At 41.6% G+C, this 20,310-nt stretch overlaps 2 protein-coding genes across 4 annotated transcripts in view; one reads left to right on the top strand and one right to left on the bottom strand.

The window, feature by feature from the left end:
• Positions 1-20,310, bottom strand: part of MCPH1 (microcephalin 1) — a 244,832-nt gene that overhangs the window by 109,315 nt on the left and 115,207 nt on the right. The window lies entirely within an intron of this gene.
• The window catches only part of ANGPT2 (angiopoietin 2), a 63,777-nt gene that overhangs the window by 25,895 nt on the left and 17,572 nt on the right, over positions 1-20,310 (top strand). For 2 of the 3 annotated variants that reach the window (XM_011961498.1, XM_011961497.1), the window contains exons 2-4: positions 9,349-9,504; positions 14,181-14,302; positions 19,200-19,432. In XM_011961498.1, coding sequence (XP_011816888.1) covers positions 9,349-9,504; positions 14,181-14,302; positions 19,200-19,432 — 511 coding nt within the window. The remainder of the gene's footprint in view (positions 1-9,348; positions 9,505-14,180; positions 14,303-19,199; positions 19,433-20,310) is intronic. The other variant, XM_011961499.1, reaches the window with a different exon arrangement.

The following is a 20,310-nucleotide window of genomic DNA, read 5'->3' as shown; positions in this document are numbered from 1 at the left end:
TTGCAGTGAGCTGAGATCGCGCCACAGCACTCCAGCCTGGGTGACAGAGCGAGACTCCGTCTCAAAAAAAAAAAAGTTTCTGTAGAGATGGAGTCTTACCATGTTGCCTACGCTGGTCTTGAACTCCTGACCTCAAGTGATCCTCCCACCTTGGCCCCCTAAAGTATTGGGATTATAGGAGTGAGCCACTATGCCCGGCCCTACATTCAGTACAGTTTTCAAAAGAAAATAGTTTTATATTTTCTTTCTACCTCTGTAGGGAAAACATCACTAGTATCCTCCAAGCTGAGAATTTAACAAAATATCCCAAAAAATAGACAAATGGTGGAAGTCTGCAGAGTAACTCAGAGGCCACCAAGGACCTGCCAAGTGTCTCTGCAGTCACTCTGCTGCTGCAACCTCATCTCACTTCTGCATGGCAACCTTGCCTTTGGTTTCCTGTCTCCAGGCCTACCCTGCCCCAATCTCCTAGAAACATTGTCTTTCTCAGAACATTGCTTTTCCTCTTCTCTCCTCTCCAGCGTTGCTGACTGGGGGCTATAAATACAAGCTCCCCTTCCACGTGGCCCTGAATCACCCACTAGCCTGTCTTTAGCCACTGCCCACAGCCTGGGGCCCATGAGACTTGGGGTGGGCACTGACTTTCTCTGAGCCTCACTTTTCTCCTTCATTAAAGGTGCCTCAAAGCATCCCCTGCTGTGCCAGGGAAACCCTCTGATGCTGCTCGAATGAACCCTCTTGTGCTGCTCGGAATTAGCTCTCTGGGCCCGACCTGCCCTTCAGGACATCTCAGAGACAGGCCTTGCCTCAGGCCTTCCAACAAACCCCCAGGCCATGCCCAAGGACCTTGGCTCCACGCTGCCTCAGGACACCCAGCTTGGGAGCCTCCTCGGCACTCTCACAAGCACAGCTCTGAAACCCGGGACATTAATGCCCACTGGGCTCCACCTGCCCCCTGGGGACAGCAGTTCCCATTCTGGCCCCAGGTGGATGTTCTGAGACACCGTCCCGGGGCTCCTTGGAAGGTCCTGTGGGGCTTCTCACCAGCCAGCACGGCGGTGGCCGCCTGAGTCCACGTGTGCGAACCACCCTGCCGCGCCCCTGCCGCCCGCGCCTGTCCTGCGTGGCTGCGCTCTGGGACCACTTCCTAAATAAACTTCCTGCCTGCTTGCCTTTGTCTCAGGCTCCGCTTTTGGGGAAAGCCAAGCTAAGGCAGTGTGAGAGTCTGGTGAGAGAGAGGCACACACACACAGAGAAGCGTTTTGTCATTGTAAGCTGCTGTAACTATTCTTGCTGTGTGTATATCTACATATGCAGACGTGGCCTGACAACATCTGCTGCACTGTGTTTGCTCCTTGGCTTCCAGGAATCTGTGCAAGTGTTGGGTACGCATAACGTGCCATGAGGCTGCAAGTTCACAGACATCTGGGAAAATATGTACGTGCCCTACGAGAACTCTAAAAGACACCCGTGTAAAATGTGACACCTTTTGCATATGAAATGCCCAAAGAAATTTACATGAGGTTACTATAGCAGTCTCATTAAACTTACATACACTTAAAGTGCCCGCTATTGATGAGAAATAGCCACTTTATCAGTAGAAAATAACTAGAACATTTTGAAGGGAAAAACACATTTCCTTCTTACAGTTTGGAGTAGTGGTAAGGGAAACACACAAAGAAGTAAAATGAGGTGAATATATGTGGAAAAACATATATTCCAATATATGTGAAAAAAACTAATGCAAAGACTATTCAGCTGCACTCACAGAAGAGCAAAGCAGATAGGATTTTCCAGAGCACAGATATACTGGTACACTCAAATTATTATAGGCTGTATCGGTCCACAGGAGGAGGGGCATGGACTATTAATGTTAGAATGCCACCAGCTGAGGCCCACAAACGTATTTCCTACTGCATCTTGGAGTTTACGGTGGTCAACAAGTGAACTTTCAGTCTCTTATACTAGCAAAGTAGGAAAGGGGTTGGCTATCTAGATACAGTATCAGAAAGTCACTCATCAATTACTAAATGGCCGGGTGCGGTGGCCGATGCCTGCAATCCCAGCACTTTGGGAGGCAAGGAAGGCAGATTGCCTGAGGTCAGGAGTTTCAGACCAGCCTGCCCAACATGGCGAAGCCCCATCTCTACTAAAAATACAAAAATTAGCCAAGCATGGTGATGTGCACCTGTAACCCCAGCTACTTGGGAAGCTGAGGCAGGAGAATCGTTTGAACCAGGGAGGCAGAGGTGCAGTGAGCCAAGATGGCACCCCTGCACTCCAGCCTGAGCGACAGAGCGAGACTCCGTCTCAAAAAAAGACAACAAAAAATTATGAATAGAAAAAAGCAAAAAGGCTAGATCAGAACAGATTTGTTTCAGGAAGTACTTGAAAGACCCTATGTGGGCAGGCATCCACGTGGTCAGGGCGGGTGAAGGCAAGTGTGCTCCTTAAGACAAGTCACAAGACCCACCAGGAAATTGGCACCAGAGGCCAGGCTTGCCTCCCTTGGCCTTTAGCTTTTGCCTCAATTTCCAGGGCCTTACACTGAATGCGAAGAAAAGGCCAAGACTATAAAAACAGTCAACAGATGGCAAGTAGCTTTGGGATGGGCTTTTCTAGGTTCTAGAAATGCAAGTCTGGCATTAATATATGGAGAAAACTTGCTTCCCACGTCACAGGGCATGTGAACATCACCTCTCACTGTGGGTAATGCGCCTACCCCCCCGGCTCTGGCGAGGGGGTTAGGAGGAAAAGCGCTGCCCAAAACTCACATCTCCCAGCCCTTCCCTCTTTAGGCTCAGCCTCTGCCATGAAGTACTGCTGAGTACACAGCTGCTTAGGCAGCAAAATCTCCAGAATGAAAACACACACACAAAAGCCCAACTCTAAAAGGAGGGGGAGGAAAGCCCAGTTTTGCCACTTTTCTGTCTGGAGACCTCAAATGATGTTTCAGAGTTTCCTCATGACAGGGAACCAAGAACATTAGGTCAAAAGCCTCCCAAACAGAATAGCCCTGGATTTAGTAATCTTACACTCAAGTTTTCAAACTAATTGTAAGAGCGAATGTTTTGCTTGTTGTTACTAGGGTGTATATGTAGAATGGTTGCAGAGTTTCAGTATTCTATTCACTCTTCACCAAGTAAGAATATCTAAAACGAAACGACACAAATACAGAATGGTTTGGGGATCAAAATGAAACACAAAATGAGTATCTTTGCTGAGGGCATGCAATGGGAGACGGCGGGACCTGAGGAGGAAGAGAAGACTCAAGGAGGAGACGCAAAGGCGGCCGTGGTACGAGGCCACTGGGCAGCTGGGACAGCCAAGGACAGCGTGTGCCCAGGTCTGAGGCCTATGAGATTGGGGCGCCAGTCAGGAAGCAGTGTGTGTCTTAAAAAGAAGGAATCTGGACCTTATCCTCAGGCAAACCTGCAAGGGAAGAAAGTGAGCTGCGGTCACCAGCTTTGCATGTGGCTTCCTGACTCTGACAGTGAGATGAAAGGAGAGCAGCTGGGGGATGCATGGCCATGGAGAAAGAGAGAGGACAGTGGATCCTGGGTGGGAAGATGGGATCATGGGGGTGGAAAACATGTATGTGGGTGTGTAAGACAGATGATTGCAATATCTTATTTCTAAAAAGAAGTGGGAAACAGTAAAACGTTTCCAAGGAAATCTCAAATTATTTGTGAATTTACTAGAAAAATTCAAGGGTTTGCTAGAAAAATTGAAGGGCTGGGTGGGAAGATAGGTGGATCATTGGGATAGAAAAACGTGTGTGTGTGAGAGAGAGATGGTTGCAAAGTCCTATTTCTAAATTGAAATGGGCAACAGTAAAATATTTCCAAGGAAATCTCAAATTATTTGTTAATTTACTGGAAAATTCAAGGTCCTTAGCCTCTCTAATTAATTAGTTTTTGTCCACCTTAGGTCACTCAGATGGACAAAAACTAATTAATAAAAAGGTCTAAGGACCTTGAATTTTATTTAAATAGAAACGAGCTCTCAACCAGCATCTACAGTTGCTGAGAAATAAACATCAGAATCTCCAAGTTGGGGATAGTTTTCATACATTATCTATGTTTTCCTTTACTGAGCCAATTTCAAGATTACTTTTCTTTTGGTATAAAAAATAATGATGACAATCTTGGTGAGAAGGAAGATAGCCAGATAAACTTTTAAATGTGTAATCAATCTGCCATAGTTGCCTCACAAATGGACCTATTTTTCTTGTCAAATTTGATCATTCAAAACGTTGTGGGAGTAATAAAAAACTTCAGGACATATTTTACACTAAAATAAATATATATATATAAGTGTAAACATATATATATATACATATGTTGCGTTAAAATATTTCATTCTGGTTGCTGGAGCTTCGATGTGTTGCCAAGTTTTAAAGACTATGTCTGGGGTGCAACTCTTTTAGCAAATCATATAACACCGAGCAGCAAACCATGCAGCTAGAAGGACTGCTGTGACCCTCAGTGTTAAACCTGCATAACCCACTTGAGTTCTGAGAAAGGAAGAACAGCCCAAGGCCCCACACTTTGCCGAGTGTGTCAACCATCAAGAAGAGGACAAAATGAACACACACTGTCCTTGCACACATGTAAAGCGGGACCTATTCAGACACGTGTGCCCACAGATCACGCTCATGGCATGATCCTCTTCAGATATGAAGGCGCTGGCAAACATTCCTGCAAAACATGAATATGTTTCACATGCTACGCATGTGAAATTGGAAAGAGCCAGGTCCCCTCCCACGGGAGGTTCAAGTATCTTGGAACTGTTTTGATGACAGTGGTTCGGTGCAGATGACAGGGATGGGAAACATTCTCCAAAGGCAAGTGGGGTTTGGTGCTGCCAGAGGAGGGTGGCTTATTTACTGTTTTTTATTTTGTTGTTGTTGTTGTTTGTTTGTTTTCTTGTACTAAGACTTCATTATACTAGAACGGAATTTCTTATTTCTGGGCAGATTTCTACATTTCTAGATTTCAGTCACAGCCAGTAAAAATAAGAGAGACACTAAACAGAAAGAGATTCTAGGGCAATAAACTAGAAAATAACTAAGTCATAAAGGTCAAGAGACAGGGAAATTTCAAGGTCTGTCATCCACGTGGATGAGCCAGATGGCTTTGTTTCTAGGTTTGTTCTCATTCTCCTTGATATGTGGTGATTTATGGAAAAGCTACATTAAATGGGAGATCTTTATTTGGAAATGTTCATTTTTATACTATATGATGGACATCCATAGTCTTTCTGTATCTCTAAAAATTACTACTAATCTTTGGAGGAAAACACAGATTCTTTTGTCAGGATGCTCCCAGAAGATAGAATTGGCACTGGTCATCTTTAATTCTGGGCTTTTCTGGTGGTAAAAATGGCCCTCCACTGAGGGGTGGGTGGTCTGTCTGTTTTCTTAAGGCACTGTGAAGCCTGGAATTGGAAGGCATACTCAAGCCAATTTTGAGATACATCACTTTTGGCTCTTGAAAGGCAGGAAAAGTATGAAGTGGCCTCTGGGTTGAACTAACATTTTGCTGAGGGTCATTCCAGTGCTCAGCACTGCATCCACCTGTGCTGATGTGAGGCGCCTGGAATCCTGAGACAGCGATCCCCATACAGCACAGACAGTGCAGGCAACCAAGAAACACTAACTACCATTACTGTGGCTGTTCCTGTTGCTAGTGTTTCTGGGGCTAAATATACAGTATTCTTCCTTGTTTTTAAAGAGTACCTGACTGTCACATTATACATTTCTCTTAAAACCTTAATTTAATTTCATGACTTCAAGAGTAAGAACATATTTTTATTTTTAATTTTTTTTTTTGAGACAAGGTCTCACTCTGTCGCCCAAGCAGCAGTGCAGTGGCACGATCATGGCTCACTGCAGCCTTGATCTCCTGGGCTCAAGTAATCCTCCCACCTCAGCCTCCCCAGGAGCTGAGACTATGGGCATGCGCCACCATGCCAAGCTAATTGTTTTTTGTATTTTTTGTAGAGATGGGTTTCACCATGTTACTCAGGCTGGTCTCAAATTCATGAGCGCAAGCAATCCTCCTGCCTCAGCCTCCCAAAGTGCTGGGATTACAGGCATGAGCCATCACGCCTGGCTCAAATATCTTTTTAAATTGACACAAAATATCTACTACTGGACATTTTTGTTTCCGTTCCATTCTTCTCCCAAAGACTTCAATTAATTAGCAATGCAGTCAGTATCACACAAAATTTTCTTTTATTTAAATGACACATGCTTCAAGAGCTGTATATTTTTAAAGACACTATATACATATATGCTATATACATATCTGTATATACACACATCATGTGTATTTGTAATTTGCTTTTATGTAAGATTAACATACACGGACACGCATTATCTCACCCACCGTGTACCTATACTTTGTCATCCTGAAGAGCTAAAAAGTAGCAATTTAAAAAGGATCTTGCATTCTATTGTTTTTATGTTTAGAAAACAATATGGCAAGTTAAGAAATTTTATTTTTAAAAATTGGGCCGTTCAAAGTTCCTAAGATTAATTTCAAATTGGAATTTGACTTTAAGTTTTCAATTATAAACAATCCTCTCATATCTCTGGAGAGTTGCAACCACATCTGACTCAGTAGCTCTAGAAATGGGGGAAGGCAGTATTACAGGATTCATTTTCCCTCTCTGGTTGTATGATTTAGAGTGACAACAGACAATAATTTTTATTTAGCTCTTAAGTACTGAAATCAAGAAGGAGGTTAAGACTTTTTATTTATACCACTTTGTAAATTATTATTTCTGAGTATGGGTTTAAACTAAACTCCAGCTGGAGTCTATCTCTATAGTTCCAAGCCTCCCAGAATGAAACTTTTTAAATATTATCTTGGCTGGGGTGGTGTGAGGAGTAATCAAGACAGTGCCTCTGGGTGACACACAGCTTTAACTTCAACCTCAAAAATTCCATTACTCCCATGGCGACGAACGGAGGGGAGAATTGTGAACTGCTATTTATGGCTTCTTTTAAATAGTTTATTTCAATCACAAAAGTTACAGTTTTATAAAGGCAGGGGAGGAAGGAGAAAGAATGAATTAAGAAAGATCACATGCACTACAAAGCCTGAGCTCACTCTGAGAAAGGGTTAATAAGATTTCAGATTCTTCACATTTTATGAAGCCTATAGTAGAGATGGTTGCTGGCCTGCCAGGTAACAGCGCCTGTTTTTTTTTTTTTTTTTAATAGTGGTCTACTCTGTTTGATTCATATGGAAAAGTAAAGGCTTCGGCCAGATGCTCACACTTGTAGTCCCAGCACTTTGGGAGGCTGAGGCGGGTGGATGGCTTGAGTAACATTTCAACAAAATGATTTTACACATGCTTGGAGCTCTAGTACAACTGTCCCTTGATATCTAAGGGGGACTTACTCCAAAATACCAGAGAATACCAAAATCCACAATGCTCAAGTCTCTTCCACAAAATAGGGTATTATCTGCATATAACCTATGCACATCCTCTCGTATATTCTAAATCATCTCGAGGTTACTTAGAATACCTAACACAACGTAAATGCCATGTAAATAGTTGCTATACTGTATTGTTTTGCAATTTTTGTTTTTTTATTGTTGTATCGCTATTTAAAAAAAAATATTTTGATAGTGTGGTTGAATCTGCAGATGTGGAGGCCACAGATGGAGGGCTGACTGTGCCTCTCATGCATCCTGCTCATCTGACCCAACCAATATCCACGGGAGGACGACTGCCAGGGAGGGAGCCTTAGTGAGCAGGCTGAGGGGCATGCAGGGAGCTGGGAGCTTAGAGAAGTGGGGCAGAGTCGATGGCGAGGGGGCGTCGGAAACAGTAAACTTATAGTTCCAGTCTAATCCTAAAACCATCTGATACCAGTCACAAGACACAATCTATGAAATGCATCAACAAAGAAGCTCTAAGAGAGAAACTCTACCCTTCCCATTCTATTTTCCTACTCTTAAAGACGGAAAGCACAGAATTATTTAGTGGTGAACATTTCGGGGGAAATCATGTCTGATGACTGACTCCACAAATGGTTTCTCTATAAACAATTTCAAGTTTTTAAAGGAAGGCACCAGAATCGGTTTTATAATAATCTTTCAGGTATTCAATGTAATAAAAAATGTTTGTTATACTAAGTGAAAAGGAAGAAAACATGGTTTCTGCACTCATGAGCTTATACTTTGGATCAGTGAATGGAACAATGGTTCCCATCATTAGATTATTAAAAAAAAAAAAAGAAGAAAGGAAATTAAATGTTAAGTATCTGGAGTTACATATATATAATGACTTTAAAAGCATAGCTTAACTCCTCTTTAAGACACTCCTCTGACCAACCAGAAACCCTATTTTACATATGAGGAAATTAGGGTCCCAAAAGGTTAAGCAACTTTCCTAGAACCAAGGCTATAAAGCAGAGGGCAAGCTTCCCTGGCTCCAAGCCCAAAGGTTCTTCCCACTTACTGAGTTGTCTTGCAGTTATACATAATTATATAATTTTACTGCCATAGACAGGGATAGCTATACCAATGGCAGTGAAATAAGCTTCTTCCTTCTCTTGTGTTTCAGTTAATGCTAAAATTAGTCAGCATGATCATCATCTTTAGTAACTGAGGGAGAGAAGAACCAGCCCATGGCATGTTAGGTGATAAATGGGCCAAGGTGGGATTAAAAGTTTGCTTGATACATGAAATGACAAAATTGTGAAAAATGCATACATGTTAGGAAAAATTTAATAAGTTGAATGAACTTAATAAGGAGGAAGGTGGGGAAGACCCCACAGAATGTGGAACTGAGTGGTGATTCTGTAGGTTAAGAGGAAAATCAAAAGGAGCTCCTCTCCTTATACACTGTCTTAGAGCATCTTCTCAAGTCTATGTGGAGAAAACAAAAGTCTAGAATGTGAGAAAAATAGTGATGCTTCTTTGTATCAAATTATCATTTCCTGCACTGCATGGTCAGAGTTGCAGCTGGGTAGGAGAGACACAACCCCACAGTGGCAGCACCCAGCAGTCAGTGGCTGCCCTCACTACCCTCTGTGCCCGCCACGACATGAACTTCTAAAGGAACACAGAAGCAACCAGTAGCCTGTCTCCCTCCTTTACGTGATGTGACTAAGTTGCCAGATTTTGCATAAAAATAAAATCACACTGTATTTTCCTGCTAATGATTAAAAAAAAAAAAAAGCAAGATTCCAAAAGGAAGGCAAGGTACAAGTCTTTTAATAGATTTTTTTTTTTTTTTTTTAAAGATAGGGAAGACATGACAAATATTTAGGAATCAGGTTTCCAGTCATTTGACTAATGACTGCCTTCTAACACTGTTCTTTTCTAGCTTGAGAATTATATCCAGGACAACATGAAAAAAGAAATGGTAGAGATACAGCAGAACGCAGTACAGAACCAGACGGCTGTGATGATAGAAATAGGGACGAACCTGTTGAACCAAACAGCGGAGCAAACGCGGAAGTTAACTGATGTGGAAGCCCAAGTAAGTAATGCCACATAAAGCACACGGTGTCCCTGCAGCTAGAGACTAGCACTTGGTCGCGTCAGGAGCTTCCTCAATGAAGGATGAGAAACTAAAGAAAGCACCACCAAAGGAGAAAAGGAATGAACTGATAAGAAATTAAGGATGTATGGCTGGTCATGAATTTAAAATCAGTAAATGTTTTTGTTTTTCATACTGAGGTTAAATTTCATGTGTTCTATCTACTGAAGACATCTGGGTCATTTTCATGCCACGCATCCCTGACTGCTGCAAGAGGAATACCCCCTCTGTCTCCCTGGTGCTTTCTGGACTCGGGATCATTTTCCATTTCTAAGTCCTAAAGTCTCTGAACATTTGAGAAATGAAAAGCACTGAGGCAGAGAGCTAGAAACTCTGGTCTTAAATCTAACTCTTGAGTTAAGATAAAACCTGAATCTCAACTGCTAACACAGCCTGCGGAATGAGTTTATGGAGAAGGAGACGAGTGGGACAGTGAGAGGCGTCCGGCCGCAGAAAAGATGGTGTGTGCCCAAGCAAGAGCCTGGAGCGCTGCACGGTTTCAGGTCCACCACTAACCAAATAAATGCATCAGAACAAGGCACTCACCTTTTCTGGGCCTCAAATAAGATAAAGGATTGGGCCAGACAAGTGATTGCTAAGTTCTCTTTCCGCTGTGAGATTCCATGAGCTAGTGATTAATAGTAACAGAAAGAAGACTATGAAATAGTAAACTTGTGGCCAGGTGCAGCTCATGCCTGTAATCCCAGCACTTTGGGAGGTCAAGACAGGTGGATCACCTGAGGTCAGGAGTTCGACAGCAGCCTGGCTAACATGGCAAAATCCTGTCTCTATTAAAAAATACAAAAAATTTAGCCAGGCGTGGTGGCGGGCATCTGCAATCGCAGCTACTTGGGAGGCGGAGGCAGGAGAATTCCTTGAACCCAGGAGGCAGAGATTGCAGTGAGTTGAGATCGTGCCACTGCACTCCAGCATGGGCAACAGAGTGAGACTCCAACTCAAAAAAGAAAGCGAGAGAGAGAGAGAGAGAGAGAGAGAGACTGAGGGAGGGAGGGAGGGAGGGAGGAAGGAACGAAGGAACAAAGGAACAAACTAATAAAATAACAGCAAAATAGGAAAATTTCAAAAGAAGAAATGCTAAACGACGTACAACATGTGACCCAGCGAACAGTCTGGGTGGGAAAGGGAAAAGCTGCTATTAGCAGCACAAATGCAGATGCTCCAAGTTCAAGGCCGTGGTCGTGACTCTCGGCGGCCAAGCCTGCTTTCTGACTCCTCATCCTGGCTTCTTTACAGGCTTTTGAAGTTAGTGTCTTCCCACTCTGGGCTATAAGGAATGCTTTTTAGAAAAAGAGCAGATTTAAGTGAAACCATCCCCGCTCCGTATTATTCCTATATGCCACCTCAGCTAAAAGGATCAAGAAATGCTAGACGTCAGCCAGGAGAGGACATGAGAGGGGAGATGCCATCAGCCCTGCCACTCTCGTGAGACCCATTCTAGAAGGGTACACAGCTGTTCTTTCATTGTCTTCCTAAAAATGGTTGGATGAGGTAAGAGAAAACAGTAGCAAAATGATAGACAAACAAAAGACTTTTAGATAAGAGCACAGAACAACAAATTACTTGATTACCAGGCCTTTCTGCATTATCAGAACAGTTCAGGAAAAACAGACATAAATATTTTACATAATGGATCATAAGGTACTAAAAAGTTAATCCTAGGAAGTCATAAAAATTAAAGATTTAAAAGTCAATATATCAATATACATCTATAATCAATTATTATTAGGTTGGACCAAAAGTAACTGGAGTTTTTGCCATTACTTTTTTTGTTTGTTTTTTTGAGATGGAGTCTCACTCTGTTGCCCAGGTTGGAGTGCAGTGGTGTGATCTCGGCTTACTGCAACCTCTGCCTCCTGAGTTTAAGCAATTCTCGTGCCTCAGCCTCCCGAGTAGCTGGGATTACAGGCGCCCGCCACCACGCCCGGCTAATTTTTTGTATGTTTGGTAGAGACAGGGTTTCATCATGTTGGCCAAACTGGTCTCAAACTCCTGACCTCAGGTGATCCACTCGCCTTGGCCTCCCAAACTGCTGGGATTATAGGCGTCAGCCACCATGCCTGGCCACTATTACTTATAATGGCAAAATTGCACCAACCTATTAAAATAAATTAGTAATGATTAAGTCACTTGCCCCACCTTTTGTCAGTAAGACTGATGGGCAATTTAATAGCTCATCCAAAAAATGTCCCATAGGCATTTTTAAAATATAACATTTCTTATATTTTAAAATAATAGTTAGATCCAAGCATGGGAGCTTGGCAAAAATTTTAAAAAATAAAATAAAATAATAGTAATGAAAAGGTGTTAGGACAGAGCAGCAATGCAAACCTTGCTATATCCTATAGAGGTCAGAGACTTCATAGCATTTAATATGCTTGTGTTGGGTCACGTGATTTAAAAAAAAATGCCTGTTGTGAAACTAGATATCATGTTATCCAGGATTATAGGAAAATAAGAAAACAGATGGAAAGTAAACGGCTTTTCCATGTAAAGCCCAAATGAACACATGAAAATGGCGGAGCCAGCTGGGCACGCTTGCTCAGATCTATAATCCTAGCACTTTGGGAGGCCAAGGTGGGTGGATCGCTTGAGCTCAGGAGTTCAAGACCAGCCTGAGCAATAAACCCCATCTCTACCAAAAATATATAAAAAAAAAAAATTAGCCGGGCGTACTGGTGTGCACTGTAGTCTCTGTTACGTGGGAGGTTTGGTGAGGCACAAGAATTGCTTGAGCCTGGGAGGCAGAGTCTGTAGTAAATGGAGATGGTGCCACCACACTCCAGCCTGGGCAACAGAGTGAGACCCTGTCTCAAAAAAATGGCTGAGCTTAAGGAAGGCCACAAAGAGACTGAATTATGTACCCACTCTGTTTGAAGGCATTTGCTGAGCAGTTACTGATTTTGTGAAATAGACTTAAATTCAAATATGAAAATTTCTGATTAGAAGCAAAGTTCTCTAAGCCTGTCAGAATGAGAGACGACCGAATTGAGCATGATGGGTGGCTAGAGGTCTCATATCTTAAAGGGAATGATAGATCATTAGCTGGCCTGGGTAATTTAGAGAGTCCCCTGCAGATGGAGGCCTTCAGGCTGATCCAGCAGTTTGATGCTCTCCAGAAAAGTGATGTGAAAAACAGTTACAATTACTATTAGGCCAATCACGACTTATATGCCATCCTTCCCTGCCTCTCCACCACATTTTACTCATTTTATAACCCTTATGAATTAAATAGGAGACACAATTTTCCAGTTCCTTTTAGAAATAACCAACAGAGAATGTTTGGACCCAAAGAAGACGTAGGCCAAATCTATATTCCAGGTGTTAATATTAAAACCCAAACAAAACCTTATGTTGGCCAAGGACTTTATTCTCACAGAAGACTTTTCGTGATAAGAACTAAACCAGCTCTAAATAAGACCATCCCTGAAACCCATGCTGCGGCCCAGCCAAGGCTCCTGGAAATGACATAAAGACACCAGCAAACAATGATTCTTTCAAGGTCCCCGGTTCCTTGGCAACAATGCTGACTGACATTTGCATGTGCTATCACATCCTGAATAAGCATGACATGGAGGAAGTGAGTTCTTCCTCCATTCTTCCTGCTGAGGGGCAGACAGGCGCTAGAGAATCCATGGGACAGTGGCACTGGTCATGCCACACAGCAGGTCACAAAAGCCCGCACAGCAAGGCTGAGGCTCTGCTTCATACTGATGCTATATGGCTTCGATTGGTTCAAACAAATTTTAAAACAGGAAAGAGAAATGGCAAGAAGAAATAAAAGTCTAAATAAGTGGTGACAAATGAGGAAACGCCAGGCTAAAAATTATCTATATCTTCATATAATGGAAGCACGTGACTTCCAATCTCTCTGTCTACTGACAAATACATGTAAGAATAGCATTTTGTTTTCAGCAAAGGGAAAATACTTTTGACCTATGAAATATGACCATTTTATACTCCTACCTGTCTCATTGTGTAAAATAGAATATGGCAGACTAGAAAAATAACACTCATTATTTGACACAAACCCCATTGTCCAGAACTACTAACCACTTTTCAAAATAGAGACATAACGGCCGGGTGCAGTGGATAATGCCTGCAATCCCAGCACTTTGGGAGGCCGAGGCAGGTGGATCACTTGAGGTCAGGAGTTCGAGACCAGCCTGGGCAACATCGTGAAACCCCATCTGTACCAAAAATATAAAACATTAGCCGGGTATGGTGGTATGCACCTGTAATCCCAGCTACTGGGGAGACTGAGGCAGGAGAATCGCTTGAACCCGGGAGGTGGAGGTTGCAGTGAGCCGAGATCATGCCACTGCACTCCAGCCTGGGCAATGGAGCGAGACTCCATCTCAAAAAAAAAAAAAAAAATAGAGACGTGAGGAAAAGAGTGAAAAGGTTTAACACACTGAGATGTGATCTAAGACACTGAGCCTTTTCTGAAAATGAAAAATATGCCAAAATAAGATACTTGGGTTAATAAATAATGTTTTGGTTATGTTTCCTCTAGCTCGGGTACTTTAATGAAAAGGAAGTTAGAAAGTTAAACTAATTAAAACATAATTAATTGAACTTCATTTTGTTACATTTAGGTATTAAATCAGACCACAAGACTTGAACTTCAGCTCTTGGAACACTCCCTCTCGACAAACAAATTGGAAAAACAGATTTTGGACCAGACCAGTGAAATAAACAAATTGCAAGATAAGAACAGGTAATAACAGTACTAAAAACATTTATAGTTCAGAATCGTACACTTTCCAGATACGAAAGTCAGTCTCAAATGATGAATTATCAGAATGGTGAGTTTCTTCATGTCTAGTGTAAGGGTCAGAAACCTCATGAGGGAGGAGAAAGGAGAGGGCTTGGAGAAAATTCTTGCACAGGCACAGATCTCCTAACACAGTCCTGGATTTTACCTTTCATTCCCTGGCCCTTAAAGATCCTCTTACAGTAATCCTCCAAGCCCTGCCTCAGTATTATATATGCTAATCTATTTTAAAACTACAGCTAGTGTTGTGGAGTGAAAGGACCACTGGCCCAAGCATTTTATTTCAGTATTAACTTGACCAAGATCCTTTGCCCTTGGGGACTTAGCTTTGTTCAATGCAGAATGATCGACAGTGTGAAAGCTACACTTATACTGTAAGCCAACGCACATTTTATGATCCAATGCTTCCTCTTCGAACACATGATAAAGTAAAACCAAAAATTAATATTAAACATGATTATATTAATATTTAAATAAAATATAGCAAAATCTCAAGATCAACAATAGAAAAAAATTGTAGGTGATAGGTGGGGACTATTTTCATAGGTCTGTTCCACTTGGGACATAAGAGGATAATTTTATGCACATACCTGGTGTGTCTATTTCCCTGTTTTTAACCAAGACATGTATATACAACATGGAACATGGCTATAACAATATATCCTATTTGACAATTTAAACAATTCTTTATTCTTAACCAAAAATGATAAACTTCTTGTTTAATAATCGTTCTTTACTGTTAATTAAGAAGTAAGCTGAAATAATTCTTTCTGTTCTTTGGATATCAAATTTAAGTCATTATTGATTTAGGGTTTTGAAAAGCAAATCGATTTTTAAAATTCAAATATTTTTCTTTCATGTTTCAGATTTCTCCTCTACAAATAGTAAATGAACATTTGAGACCAATCATTGAGATACAACAATCAGGCTAATTTCACTTTCTTTTCTATTTTTCTTTTGAGACAGGGTCTCACTCTGGTTGCCCTAGCTGGAGTGCAGTCGTGCCATCTCAGCTTACTGCATCCTCCATCTCCTGGGCTCAGGTGATTCTCCCATGTCAGCCTCCTGAGTAGCTGGGACTACAGGCATGTGTCACACACCCAGCTGATTTTTTGTATTTTTTTTTGGTTTTAGTAGAGATGAAGTTTTGCCATGTTGCCCAGGCTGGTCTCAAATTCCTGAATTCAAGCAGTCTGCCCGCCGTAGCCTCCTAAAGTGATGGGATTACAGGCGTGAGCCACGGTACCCGGCCTCATTTTCTTAAAATAGTTTTACTTAGTAATGTTCTCTTCAACATGCTGCAGTGATTCCTGGAACACGTGGGAGCTGGAGATTACTTTTCTCTTGCCTGTTATACAGTGATGTTCGTGACAAACCTGGGATATGTCCAGTTTGTAGAACATGCCCTAATACTGAATACTGTTTCCCCAATGGGGTTTCAAATTTAGCACGCCACAATGTGAAAACTACCAATTTGGGTCAATTATGTCCCCCAAACATCATCTTTGCAAATATTTGTCCAGTCATATTGACTTTCAACTATGCCTGTAGGAAGAATAAGCTTTTCCTCATCAGCTGTAGAAACCATATTCTCTTTCATCACAGACACAAAATGAAATAAAAAGGTTTTTTTCATCAACAGCTATAAATAATTAAAAAAGAAAATAGTGTTGATGATTTTACAGGTATATGAGTTCTGCATGCTGTGTTTTCTATCTTAAATTCTGATTGGCCTATGATTTCATTTGCAAGAATATCATTACAAAAATATGCAAATGGTATTTCACATTGGACAAACCACATTTTAAATAATCTTTTATAATTCCCCAAAAGAGCAATTGCTTTCTTTATAAAATAGATTCCAGCCAGGCACAGTGGCTCATGCCTGTAATGCCAGCACTTTGGGAGGCCAAACTGGTAGGATTTCTTGAGGCCAGGAGTTTGAGACCAGCCAGGGAAACATAATGAGAACTCATTTCTACAAAAAATAAAAAAATTAGCCAGGTGTGGTGGCACACACCTGTAATCCCTCCTATTTGGGTGGCTGAGGCAGGTGGATCACTTGAGCCCAGGAGTTTGATACCAACCTGGTCAACAAAGAGAGACCCCCAGCTCTCCAAAATTACATACTGATTTACAATGATCGGGGGCTGGAATACATCTAAGAGCTACAATTGAATATCTAATAATAATTATTAATACTGATTGTTATTGCTTATGGGTGAAACATGTAATGGGTAGGCAGTTCCTTGGCTGGTTAATATTGTTTGCAGGGTTAAAGATTCAGAAAATGTTACTGTTAAAAAAAGGTGGATTTACAGATCATTTGAACTAAAAGGGGCCCGAGAGGTCATCAAATTGAATGCCTTCATTTTACATAGAGCTTTCACCGAGACAGATTCGTGTGTAATAAACTTTATATTGGAAGGAAAATGTCAGAGAGAGGAATTTGACATCTGGTCACTGTTCTACTATTTTTAAAAGTGTCTATATTTTGAAAGCTTTATTTACTGGCCTTGTACAAACAAAGTGAAGATACTGAAACATCTTTACTTGCTGCTTGTCCTGCAGTTATCACAGAAAGCCTCTTTAGGTGCTGAATAATGTAGTGTCAGGCTATCCAATTTTCCTCTTCTATCTTATTTAAAAAAAAGAAAAAAATGCCGGCCAGGCACGGTGGCTCATGCCTGTAATCCCAGCACTTTGGGAGGCCGAGGCGGACGTCTCAGGAAGTCAGGAGTTCGAGACCAGCCTGGCCAACATAATGAAATCACATCTCTACTAAAAATACAGAAAATTAGCTGGGCCTGGTAGCGCACCTGTAATCCTAACTACTTGGGGGGCTGAAGCAGGAGAACTGTTTGAACCTGGGAGGTGGAGGTTGCAGCCAGCCGAGATCGTGCCACTGCACAACAGCCCAGGCAACAGTGCGAAACTCTGTCTCAAAAAAAACAAAAGAGAACCTGCCAAGTACCTTGACTATGTATGTCTTTGAGTTTGTTCCTGGGAAACAGTTAACATTCTCAAATACATGCCTCTACTCTCTTGGATTTGTTTCCTCTGGCTTAACGGACAGGAACTATTTTTAGTTTAAAAGTGGTATGCTCTTCATTGAACATATTGATAGTAACGTATGTTTATAAGTTGAAATTAGAAAGGCAAACTATATAACCATTAATAAAATAGCTTAGGACTTACATGGCCTAATTTTACCAGCTCTCTAAATAATTTTTAAAAAGCTTTTCGGCCAGGCGTGGTGGCTCACGCCTGTAATCCCAGCACTTTGGGAGGCAGAGGCAGGCGGTTCACGAGGTCAGGAGATCAAGACTGTCCTGGCTAACACGGTGAAAGCCTGTCTCTCCTAAAAATACAAAAAATTCTCCTGGCATGGTGACACGCGTCTGTAGTCCCAGCTACTTGGGAGACTGAGGCAGGAAAGTTGCTTGAACCTGGGAGGTGGAGGTTGCAGTGAGCCGAGATGGCGCCCTTGCACTCCAGTCTGGGTGACAGAGTGAGACTCCATCTCAAAAAAAAGGAAAAAAAAAAAAAAAGAAAAGAAAAGAAAAAAAAAGCTTTCCAGGGGTCCGGCTCACATGTTAACTGTTAGGTATTAAGTACATGTGATAGTGCTGGTTAGATTTTTTAGAGAAGGAAGGGGGCCACATTAAAAGAAGGAGAGAAGCAGATTTCAGAGTCAGAAAGTTCTGGGATTGGATTCTGCCCCTGCCACCTGCTGTGTGTGACTTTAGAGATGTGATTCATTGTCTCTACATTTCTTTTCTTTTTTTTGAGATGGTATCTCGCTCTGTTGCCCAAGCTGGACTACAATGACATAATCTCAGCTCACTGCAACTCCACCTACTGGGTTCAAGCAGTTATCCTGCCTCAGCCTCCCGAGTAGCGGGGATTACATTCATGCACCACCACACTTGGCTAATGTTTCTATTTTTAGTAGAGACAGGGTTTCACCATGCTGGCCACCCTGGTCTCGAGCTCCTAGCCTCAAGTGATCCACCTGCCTCAGCCTCCCAAAGTGCTGGGATTACAGGCGTGAGCCACTAAGCCCGGCCCTCAATGTCTCTAAGTTTCAATTTCCTCATTGGAAATGGGGATAATAATGTTGATATTAATGTTAACAAACATCCATTGGGTGTTACTGTGTGGCAGGAGCTAGTCTAAGTATTTACATTTTAAAACTCATTTGTTCCTCAGACCCACCCCATGACCTAAGTAATATTATCCTAATTTACAGGTGAGGACATTAATTCATAGGATGACTAAGTAAACTGTTCCAAGTCACAGGTCTGGTAAGCCAGGACTTGAATCTGAGAGAAGTATTCACCTCCTCATGAAGGAGTATTTCTCACACAGCATTAAGTGCTATTAATATCATTAAGATTAATATTAAAATATAAATAGTTTAGGAGACAGCTAATATCCTACCCAAGGGTCCAGCCCCGTTGAAACTCTCCCTTCTCAAAAAAGCACATCATGAGCACCAAGCTTGAAAGAGCAGCACCCTTCTTCTGAACGCTTGGCATCTAATACATGTATCACCTGTGTCCCACCTATCCTGGGCCAGATGGGGGACCTTTTCTTGTGTGTATGCATAAGTCTGCACGTACATACATACATGCTTATACGTTTACATATATACATACATTTATATATCTAATCTTCTCAGCAAGTTTCAGAGATTCCTTAGGGCTCTGGTAACATCTTATTACTTTATAACCACCATAATATCTTAACAGAGTACCTTGGAGAAGTAGAAATTCAATAAATATAAAATATTTCATTAGAATAGCCTTCACTAACTAACAATTCTTTTCCCTACAAGTTTCCTAGAAAAGAAGGTGCTAGCTATGGAAGACAAGCACATCATCCAACTACAGTCAATCAAAGAAGAGAAAGATCAGCTGCAGGTGTTAGTATCCAAGCAAAATTCCATCATTGAAGAACTAGAAAAAAAAATAGTGACTGCCACGGTGAATAATTCAGTTCTTCAAAAGCAGCAACATGATCTCATGGAGACAGTTAATAACTTACTGACTATGATGTCCACGTCAAACTGTAAGTTTACATATTATGTTTTCTTCAGCTTTAATAACCTTTAGTCAGTAAAACTCTCAAAAGACTAAAAAATTTATCTTTCAGAAAAGGCACTATTTCTCATACATTTCATATGAAATATCTACCAATTAAAATGAAGGAAGAAGAGAAGGGGAAATATATGTTATACTAATTATTATGAAGGAAACACCCCAAACATACTTTGGATTCATAGCAGTAAAGAGCCTACTTTTAGTTAGTTCCATCACTAATTAGAAGGATAAGACTGGGCAAATTACTAAACCACAGTGGATATTAATTTATTTAGGTTTTACTTGGGAAAAATAATATCAGACCCATGGGATGGCAATTAAGATTAAATGAGATAATACTCTCAGTGAGTGGCATAAACTGGCACTTAAGAGATGCTAGTACCCTTATCTTGCCAGGTTCTTAAGCACATTTTGCCTTCCTTATTATTGTTTTACTTTGCAGCTTCTCTTATATATTGGAGGGAAGGGCCAGGTGTGGTGGCTCATGCCTGTAATTCCAGCACTTTGGGAGGCTGAGGCAGGAAGATCACTTGAGGTCAGGAGTTCAAGACCAGCCTGGCCAACATGGTGAAACACAGTCTCTACTAAAAATACAAAAATTAGCTGGGCGTGGTGGTGGGCACCTGCAATCCCAGCTACTCAGGAGGCTGAGGCAGGAGAATCACTTAAACCTGGGAGGGAGGAGGTTGCAGTGAGCTGAGATTGTGCCACTGCACTGCGCTATGTCCTCAGTGGGATAATGGCCTGAAGGGATAGGCAATGGGGTCGTGATACAGATAACAGTGTTTAGGGACATTCTTTTTAAATTCTTCCATACTAAGTTTACCCCATTCTGTTCAAGATGAA

This window comes from Colobus angolensis, unplaced genomic scaffold, assembly GCF_000951035.1.
Source record: "Colobus angolensis palliatus isolate OR3802 unplaced genomic scaffold, Cang.pa_1.0 Scaffold559, whole genome shotgun sequence".
Taxonomy (NCBI): Eukaryota; Metazoa; Chordata; class Mammalia; order Primates; family Cercopithecidae; genus Colobus; species Colobus angolensis.
This window is presented reverse-complemented; position numbering and strand designations above follow the sequence as displayed.